Source organism: Anopheles darlingi, chromosome 2, assembly GCF_943734745.1.
Source record: "Anopheles darlingi chromosome 2, idAnoDarlMG_H_01, whole genome shotgun sequence".
Taxonomy (NCBI): Eukaryota; Metazoa; Arthropoda; class Insecta; order Diptera; family Culicidae; genus Anopheles; species Anopheles darlingi.
Window position 1 is genome coordinate 2,645,001 of NC_064874.1, and position 10,000 is coordinate 2,655,000.

The 10,000-nt window shown below is 51.0% G+C and overlaps 2 protein-coding genes across 2 annotated transcripts in view; one reads left to right on the forward strand and one right to left on the reverse strand.

The window, feature by feature from the left end:
- The window catches only part of LOC125959769 (putative serine protease K12H4.7), a 2,541-nt gene extending 427 nt beyond the window's left edge, over positions 1 to 2,114 (reverse strand). The window contains exons 1-7 of the mRNA XM_049692705.1: positions 1,845 to 2,114; positions 1,556 to 1,737; positions 1,192 to 1,427; positions 688 to 1,095; positions 482 to 614; positions 231 to 400; positions 1 to 143 (exon numbers count right to left, since the gene is read on the reverse strand). The exon at positions 1 to 143 is cut by the window's left edge and continues 427 nt beyond it. Coding sequence (XP_049548662.1) covers positions 37 to 143; positions 231 to 400; positions 482 to 614; positions 688 to 1,095; positions 1,192 to 1,427; positions 1,556 to 1,737; positions 1,845 to 2,078 — 1,470 coding nt within the window. The 5' untranslated portion in view covers positions 2,079 to 2,114 and the 3' untranslated portion in view covers positions 1 to 36. The remainder of the gene's footprint in view (positions 144 to 230; positions 401 to 481; positions 615 to 687; positions 1,096 to 1,191; positions 1,428 to 1,555; positions 1,738 to 1,844) is intronic.
- Positions 1 to 10,000, forward strand: part of LOC125959778 (protein sidekick-1-like) — a 45,663-nt gene that overhangs the window by 1,484 nt on the left and 34,179 nt on the right. The window lies entirely within an intron of this gene.

Consider the following 10,000-nt stretch of genomic DNA (forward strand, 5'->3'; position numbering starts at 1 on the left):
GCGTAATTTGTTCTTTATTCTTCAACATCGGTCCGATTATGCCAACCACTGTTGTACCAGCTCGAATATTTTCTCCTTGGCCGCTCGCATTTCCTGCGAATCCCCGGCGGATATCGAGCTCAAGTCCGCACAGTGTGATGCTCCTGTGGGGGGGAAAGAGAAGAGGAGAAGGGGAGGACACTAGCATTAGCCTCCAGGTGCGGGGTTAGTGGCGTTGAGTAGATGCTTACCTGGGATTACAACACCGGGCGAGTGCTCATTGAGATCTGCCTGGATGCCCATCGCTCTCCATGGATCCAGATGACCTTGGGTGAAGAACACATTCGTTACTTCCGGATTCCAGCCACCGTACATGACGTTGGTACGCGCAATGTTGTTCTCGATCCTAGTCTCGTCGAAGCTAGTACAAACCACAGCAGGAGAGAAGACACAGATCCTTTAATAGCATAAAGCTCTCTTTCATTACCAAAGTGCAACTCACAATCCATCGTAGAGATCGCCACACAGTTCCACAAACAGCTCTACCGGAAAGCTTGATCCGAAAATTTGATTCGACGATCCCGAGATCTGATACCAACCATACTCAGCACAGGTCTGGTACAACCATTGGCGCACTAGAGAAGAGAAGACAACTCGTTTAGGGCCGACAGTAAATGCAAACACCCTACCGGTTCCTCGTAAGCTTACTCGAACTCTGGGCTGCCCCATGGTTCCAGGCTACATTTTTGTAGAAATCTACCATCGCTTTGTAACCGTAGCTGTTGCATCCTCCACCGAGCGAGCTCGTAATGAACTTGGCCAGGGCTTCCATTTCATTCGGCACGGACTCGATCACCTCACAGACCCCTTCAATATCGCCCGCCGAGTGGTACTGGACGACGCCGGCAAACTCGTCCGAGATGCTGCTGAAAAAGTTCATCACATCCAACGGTTTCGAGAGATCCACATCACTGCACAGCCGAAATTTGTCGGCCACTTGTGCGTACTGCCGGTTAGCGATAAGTTCCTCGACCTGCTGTACACCGCGCTCGATCCGATTGGCGCAATTCGACCCACCAACCAGCCGAATGCTTTCACTCACGATTTCCTTGTATTCTGTTCGAAAAGTTGATAAAAGAGAGGCGAGCGAAGGTGTGGTATAAGCCGTTTGATGATCCACTTAATGCCACTCGCCTAATCCACTTGACGTACCGGTAAACTCCATCTTGGCAAACACGGGTGCACTCGAGGCCCACGCACCATTGACGAGGTGCGGGTACTTCTGACGGAACCAGGCGACCATGGTCGCGGAGTACGAGCCACCGGTCATGATGACACCGGACCTTTCGGCGCCCGGAATCGTTTTGCGCATTTCGATGACAAAATGCGCCAAATCCGCGAGCGCCTGATCGATGTTCAAGTATTTCAATTTATCCGTCCGCAAGTCACTGGTTGGGGGGAGCGGAAAGGGAGGAGAACGAGGAGTTTAAAGAGAGCAACATGATTAGCTAGGCCTAGGTCACTTCAGGCGATCGGATTGATCCGATTTCGTGCCCGGTTCGTCGGTGAGGCTTACACGGTTGGATGGCTCTTGCCGTAGTAGCGATGCTCGGTGTAGAAGAGATACCCGTTCAGCTGCTGGGCCATATCGTACACGTGACCGCGCGAGATACTGCCCTCGGATATTTCCCACTCGCCGCCCACGTAGATAAAGAGCGGACCGCCCGCTTGGTAGTGTTCACCATTTTCCATGTAACGCTGAAAGCGACCACCACCACCAGCACCACCAGATACACCAGATGAATCAATGAAAATTCAATCTTTCCAACCATTCGTCGCAGTCACTCGGTCTTCATTTTACTCACCATGGACCAGGTGTTCACGTTTTGTGGATCGAAATGATCCAAACGCTGCATGATGTACTTCGTCGTCACTGGGGCGGCCTTCTTGGTTGGAGCTCCGCCACGGATCGGTGGCTCCCGGTGTAATCGGTTCCAGACCGAGCGGGCCACCGGCGGTTGTTCGACATCCTGCTGTGGCAACGCCTCAAGGCTAGCGGCCAAGAGGCTCACAGCGATCAAAGCTAAAACAATTCTCATCGCGTCGCACGGTTCACACCTGATGCTGGGCGCCGGCATTTAGCTGTCGTATTTATAGGCGCGCCATTAATCGCACCTTTCATTCAATTGGTACACGCGTAATCTAATCGTTCCTTCCGTCGATTCCACTGGCACCGGTCGATAGATAATGGAAGTAAAGTGAGTGGGCTTGTTTTGTCGCTTCACAATTGTTATTTCAATTAATCGAACCTCCGTGTTCGGTCACTACGAACCAATACGCTTCTGCACACCGGGAAAGATAATAACGTGACCGGGCTATCGTTCACTGGCCGTAAGATTAAGAGATTGTCCTCTTATCAACACGCGCTATGACAGGTTTCTGAGAATGGATGGCAGGAGAGGAGCAGTGGGCTGAAAGGTAAACCAACTGTCGCGAGATAGACGAGCCCACGATATTCACCAAGCACCAAGTATCTGCTGCATCGCAAATCGAGCCATTCAATCTTTTCCATCGAGTGTTCCTTTCCGCACATTAGCTTCGCTAAATGGTACCATGCGACATGGAGGATTGGAGAATATCTGTTCAAAGCTCCAAGGACCATCATCATCATTATCATCATCATCATCGAGAGCTTCTCAACTCTTTGATAACCGTTTGGCCGTGTCATTGGGTTGGGTTGAACCGAGTGGAGCCTAATTATACCCCTTCGTTCGTTGCCCTGCCATGATCCTAATCTGATCGCTTTAATGATGTAACGACAAAGGGAGTCGCCCTGCCAACAGAGCGTTCTGGCTTTTCCGATTTTCTAGTACGCTTGATTTCCATCGAAAGCCGGTCCAATGCCAATGTTGGATGATTTTTCACTCTCAAATAGGCCGATGCACGCACAGCACCGGAAGATATTCTGCGGCATGGCAGCATGGCCAGCGTGAGGGTAAAAAGGTCGCATTTGTGAAGCCTCAGTGAGTTCTTACCGATCGCCTGTCAGGTAATGGGATAAAAATATTTGCAGATGGGACCCATACCACCATCCCCCCGTCCCCCACCGTAGCGTGGTTCCGATTGGGAAATCGTCGTCGCCGTCGTCGTTGTCGATTGCAGAGTGGTGGTGTCGTACGTTGGTCGAGAAAATCCGCGCAGCACTTACCCCAGCTTTGCATACGCACATCGCTTCTGCTTCGATAGCACAGCATAAAGTGCCTGGATGTGTTGCCTTCTGGAGTCGCACACAGTGGACGACGGCATGGCGGCATGCCATGTGCGTGTGTACAATCCATGCTCCAACAGGCCATGTCACGATACGCGGCTCGCGTCTTCGGCCTGTTTTCCGATTCGAACTTTTAAGGGCTCACGCGGCCCTTAGCGCCCTGTGCGAGCGAGACGAGGAGGCGAGGTAGTGAAAGTGAACAGCAAAAAAAAACACAAGAACAACGTTATCGTTACATAACGTTTTGCATAAAACATAACGAAACGAAAAGTGGCACTCGCAGCGCGCAGGGTAAGTCTTTGACCTATACGTAAACATGAGACAAGAGAGGGGCGCTATGTAGCCGAGGGTGGTCCCACGGACGGGTGGGGTATGTATGCTTTATTTTGGTTTCACTTTTCCGGTTGCCTGCATCGTTAACAATAACGAGGGCAGCATGCGGAGCGAAGCACGACGGAACAGCAGCAGCAGCAGCACGACCGACTCGAACGTACCATAAGATGTCCTATTCTTGGCGCGTGCGTCACCACCACCACCACCATCACCACGGAGAGCCTTTTACACTCGAATGGATCCTCGAATGACAGCCAACGATTGACATGTTAAGACGCGCGGCACCGACCGAGCACCACAAGATGAACCGTTTATCGATACCGCATCCGGACATTGAAATATTCGTCAACATCCGGGGCCCCGCTCCGAGCCGGGTAGTGATGGTTTTTCGGTGGATAGATAACCACAGAAAGAAGAAATTCATTTGATCTAGATTTTCATGAATAAGCAATGGTGTCTTACACGCTTCGATTCACAAAGCTCGGCCGCGTGCTCGACCCCCGGTCCACCAGTTCTTGGTGACGGATGGGTTCGAGTGTAAATGAAATCGTAATCGGTCGGTCTGGTCGAGGAAAAGTTCCAACTGGTCGTCCCCCTCCTTCCACCCTCCAAATCGATCGATCGATCGAGCGAGCGAGCATTGCGTAAATATTGAGAACACATTTCATTGTTATTCTTCGAGGATAATCTTCTCATAATCACTTTGCTTCTCCGGGGGCGCATCAAATGAAAAGCGGTCGGCCTCGGGACCGGCACTGGGGCCGGGCACACAAACAGCACAATCAGGAGGGGACGATCGGGCCAATCTCGTTCTGGTACTAGGTCCCATCCCCCTCTCTTTCCTCCTGTGTCAGCCGAGTTGCGTTTGTTTGTTGGCAAAGATTGCAAAGCGGTTGCTCGTCTTGGCCCACCCGCCGGCTTAGCATCGGTTGCTACGTAAGAGGTTTATCGATACTTACCGATACCGACTCCTCAGATACCGAGCCCCCCTCCGGGCAAAAGGCCTATCTTCCATCAACGCCCGCCAGAACACGGTGGCCACTACTACCAATCGGGAGCATCCTGACGAGGTCCTTGAATAGAAATCTCAACACAAGTTCATGCTTACACAAGATTACGTGCCATCCGTCTCTATGGCAAACATCATAAATTGGTCTGTTTAAGATTTGTGTATTTTCAGACTCTCGGATACAGGACTCGATCAAAGCTCATCCTTATCCTTGAGCCACCGCCGTCGTCCGCCCGTGCCGAGTTATGAACGGCTAGGCGCCTCCATCGATGTTGATGAAAGGAGCGACGAACTCTCCACGAGCCGGTCGTAGGCAGCACAAGGGTGGATACATTGATTCGAACCACACCACCACACCCGATTGAAGTGGTGTTCGAGTGCGTAGCCGCCATAAGCCATCACATGTACACTCTCTCTCTCCCTCTCTCTTTGACTCGCTCTCTTCCTCCCTCTCTCAAAAACCCTTTCTCTGTCCTTGGCTCTGTCGGCATCCCATGCCAAGCCAGGAAAGTCTCATGTCGAACACAGCGCAATGACGATGCGGTCGCTGACGACGGTCGCAGAGCGAAATTTTGCTGATGCCGAACCCAAAACCGAGCGAACGACCATTTGGCTGGAAAATGGTTGCCTGATGAGCTAGCTAGCCAGCGGGGCAGCGGGAAATTCAGGCAGAATAATCGAAACCCATGGTAGATTAGCGAAGTTTAACAGCTACTTTCCACTCCAACCTCCTGCCGACCCCTTGCCGAGTTATGACCGAGCGTTTTTGGGCTTAAAATTTAGTTTTTCCCCCAACACACACACAGAGCCCGCGGCATAACCACGATGGTTACGGTGGACACAACAAGGGTGCTTGGTGAGCTTGAAATGGCCAGCACACCGAGACCGACTGTCTGCACGTGGGCCTGCACGGGATCAGTCAACATCAGACGGTGAATTTTCGGCAACCAGGCAACGGCCGCTCGCTCGGTAGGACGACGACCAATTTCGTCGATTGAACGCCTACCACCCAGCCGGCCAGCCAGCCAGCCCCAAAAACCGCGACCACGCGCGCTGCCGTTTGAAATTTGTGTACATATTTGCTCGCATATTTGTGCAGTTGTGCATGCACGAACGAGCCCGGGCTTCTTGGCAGGCTAGAATCGCGAGGCAGGCTACTTCCCAATCAACCGAGAGGTGGGCCTGGGATGCCTTTTGATCAGCAGCTTCCATTACCGCTGCCTCCCCGCCGGTAAAACGGAGGAGTGACGGGAGGCCGGGCATCCGATGTTTGTTTTGATGATTTTGCTGCGGTTTTGCGGGTGCGCCCCGTTCCGTTTTGTGGCATGTAACGTGGCTCACTGTTGTGCATCGTTCGGTTCGGTTCGGTTCGGTCGTCCTAACTAAACATTCAATAAACGCGCGCCTCTTCAAAGCGGCTAAAACCATAAACACCCCCCACTCGTTGCTGTGGTGGTAGTAAAAGCAATCACTATTCGTCTACCGCGTCGACGTTCATTGGTTGCCGATGCACAACAAAAACAACGTTGGTTTATTGAACTTTAATAATTTGGCTCGATGGCCAGGCAAATGTGCTGGAATGTTTTGCTTCGAGCCAGAGCCCCAGGTTGAACCTCAGCATAGAAATAAGGATTCCGGTAGGTAATCGATACCTCTCCTGTTATCGATGTGAAAGCGTTTCTCTTACCGTGGCGTGTCCATTACCGTTCTGGGGCAAAACAGTCATGCAACATGGCGTAGGGCACAGAACAGCAGCCCAGTAACCACTCCACAAACAAGCCCCTAATCACGTCTGACAGCGGCTGATGTGGTGCACTCGGTGGAACGGGTGGAACCTCAGTGACCTCCACACCTCGTTTTTTCCGTCATCGGCCTAAAGAAAGATATTCCAGTTTTATCCTATATTTACTGCTAAGGCATAAAAATTCAAATCCACTTTGTGTATCGAGGCCCGGTGGTAGGCCCTGGTGGCTGGCTTCGAGACGATGCGATGCGATCCACGAACCCCTCGAAGTCCAATATTGACCCGGCAAATAGCGTCTATTCATCAACGGCCTTGCCAAAGGATGAACTTGAACGGATCGAACGGTGGAGGGGGTGGAACCCGCAAAAACGACTCAATCAGATACTTTTCCTATTGGCGGTCGCCGTACCGGTCGGTTGGTCGGTTGGTCACGCCACACGAAGGCACGAAGCACCGTTGGCTGACTGGCTGGTGCTTTTGCTGGCTTGCTGGCTAGCCGTAGTTTGTTAGAAATTTTTGCTTCTCGCTAGAAGCTTCTCGACAGCAGCCGCCGACGGAAACAGTATGAATAACCAATTTTCCAACCCCGCCAACCTCCAGCCAACGCCAAAAGTCACGACGCCGCCGTGTTGTTGCTTCGATAGCTCCCCTTTTGCATACCACTACAGGACGCTCCAGCGACGCATTTACAAAGTTTACTCAAGCCAGTCGCCAGGCTCTAGCCGAGGCCAGGCCAGGCCAGGCCAGACCCGACCGGCCAAGGGGGATGATAAAGTACGTCAACTTTTAAATAAACTAATAAATTGCAATTTCAATTCCTTTCTCGCCGTTCCGTTCCGCATAAACTGATAAATTTTATGAATACATAAAATATTGGAGCTGATTTCGATGCTTGTCTCGCTGGTGACTACCTAGGGAATGCATCACCACCACCCGGTGCATCGCATCGCATCGCACGCCGTGCATACCACGGGGCATGCAACCATCGGTAATGCTGGAATAATGCCAACCCACCACCGGTTCGGGTTCGGTTCCAGCCAATCGGTCCGTCAGCATCATCCAACGGTCTAACGTTCTTCACGATATTGGGGAGTTGCTTGCATAATTGAATTGTACGATGGTGCTATCGACCATGAAGAGTACCGGGGAAAACTAGAAACTCCTCGGCCTTTTTTGACGCAGTTTTCCTTTCCTTTTCCTTCGCAGCTAGCGTCTCTAGCGAACGTGGCCTGCGTGGTGGAGCACGTTCGATGAGCGATAGTTTTTCGTTGCTTTTCGTTCCACCGCATGTTTTGCATGTTGATTATGAATGATTGGCTGGTGTTCGGGTGTGGAAAGTTGGTGCTTGGTTTTTCAGTGTTACCACTCACCACACGGCACAGACCCGCTGGAGATGCTGCCAATGAACTGTGAACTGAGAAGTTGCTTAAGCAACAGCGCTTTACAAGCGACGGTTTGCCATGCCACGGGGGAGAATAAGTTGTGTTTTGCCCCGGTTTCAGTTTCGTGTTCTGTGCGCGCTCGAGAGAAGCGTGCAAAATCTGTTCTTCCGTGTCCTACATTGAACGCTGACGACGACGACGACGATGACGATGTGCACCAGCGGCGCCATTTGCATCGATACACGAGCGATCGGTGATGGCATATCGGTTAGCGGATACATAAACAGCGTGTACGGCAGAGTTGAGTGTGGTACATGATAATGCGCTTCCCGGAATGAATTCATTAGCCACGTGCACAGGACTGTGATGAGCTTTTGTATGCAGAGTAACCACAGTGAAGAGCTTTACCGGAATAATGAGCAGCTATCAATGGTTTCTCAGAAGGATATTTGGCCCCATATGTGAGGAGGAATGATGCAGAATCCGAAACAAGGCGAAGTTGTACGCATTGATTGGCTGGGCATGTCATGAGAATGGCAGACGATGACCCAACCCGTAAAGTCTTCTTAGGCCTTCGTAGGCCCAAATCGAAATGGAGCGACGGTATCGACACTGACGCCAGAGGTGGCGGAATCTTCTGTGGCAGGCCAAGACCCCTCGTCGGTTTTCTTCTTGTTGTAGGTAATTTTATAGATACTTTCATAATTTTAGTTCATATTTTTCAGGCCACTTTCCCGCGAAAACATGCTAACAAAACTGTTAATTTAATTATTTTACTAAGCATAATGCATTACCACATAAATCATCGCTCACAAAAGCCTCTGAACCGAAACCAACAAGGTATTGCATGTCGTTTTGCTTTCTTGCGTTAACATGTCAAGCTCGGTTTGGTACAGTTACGAGAACTAGACACGACATAAGCCTACCTTCCAGTTCCAGAAAGCACTTATAAGCCCAAACAAATCGTTTCATCCTTCGACAAACAAAGGCAGGGAGGGATTAATTCTCCTTCCACTATTTAATAACAAATGAACATTGCGTCTAGGTCCCCGGGCTCCTTCTGAAGAACCACCCTCCCCCGGGGGGGGTGGTGAAGTGTGCACTGGGAATGAATCCTGTTTGCTATCAAACATCTAGCACTGTTTCTGTTAAGCCTGTTTCTGGTCGCAACGCTTCAGACACACAGACCAATGCCACCATACGGAGAACGGGCTGCGTAGGTTCTAGTCGTGACCATTAACACCTACCAGATTTTTCGGTGTTTGCCTTTGGGGGTGAGCGAGAGCCCAGAGTGAATGGTGGGTCCACATTTTGCTGGCTTTTCGGTTAATTTTTGAAATCGCCCTTCGACTTTCTGGACGGTTTCGACGGAGACTTGTTGCCTGTCGCCCGGTGACGGTGCAAACAACACGTCGTCTCGGTTTCGGTTCCGTTTCGACTGTCGCACATCCGATAAGTCAACCGAAATAATCTCTGTCCCTTCGATAGTCATCCTCGATAATACCCTTTTCCCTCCATTCCAAACGGCCCAAAAATGGATGGAGATCAATCAGCCGCTTCCGTAGTGAATTGGAAACTTTTAATCGTTTATCCGATTAACGCGGTACAGTCGCACCCGGGTCATCGGTTGCGGAAAAAAAGGGCCGCCCATCCCGGATCCTCCGACTTCCCGACGAAACACTTGGTGCCGGTGTTTGTAAGACTTTAAGACGTTGTTAAGAAATTGCACGATACCGACACACCGATCATCACCGTCTGCCTGTTTCCGGGTTTCCCAGGGGTTCCGAGGAGGGATGCGATCACACACAACAAAGGCGAAGGCGAAAGGAAAACAACCTCGATTTAATGCCGGGACCTCTCTTTACCCACTTTCTGATCGATTTGGCTGATCCCTTTTCGGTTCTTTCCATTTCCACTCCGATCCCTATCTAACCTCTTTTTACCCGCCGAGTGTGCCGAGAATTCAAGGCATCTCTTTCATCTCTTTTTTTCTCTTTTGCTAGCCCTTTTCTTGCCGGATTTTTTTTTCTCCACTCCTTTCGGTCCCCCAAACTCGGTCCGAACTTTAGAAACGAATGCGTGCGAGCGAAAAAAAAGGAAAAACTTTGATGTGGCCCAGCACTACGGGGCCACCGTAGAAAGCGGAGCAAACGGTGGCCCCGGGAACAAGGCCGTTCGTTAGCGGAAGAGCGAAAAGTTTTCCATTTTCCACCGTTTGCTTTCGGTATTCGCCTTCCTGGACCTGAACTGAAACACTTTTTTCCACCCCCTCCCCCCTCGCTTTG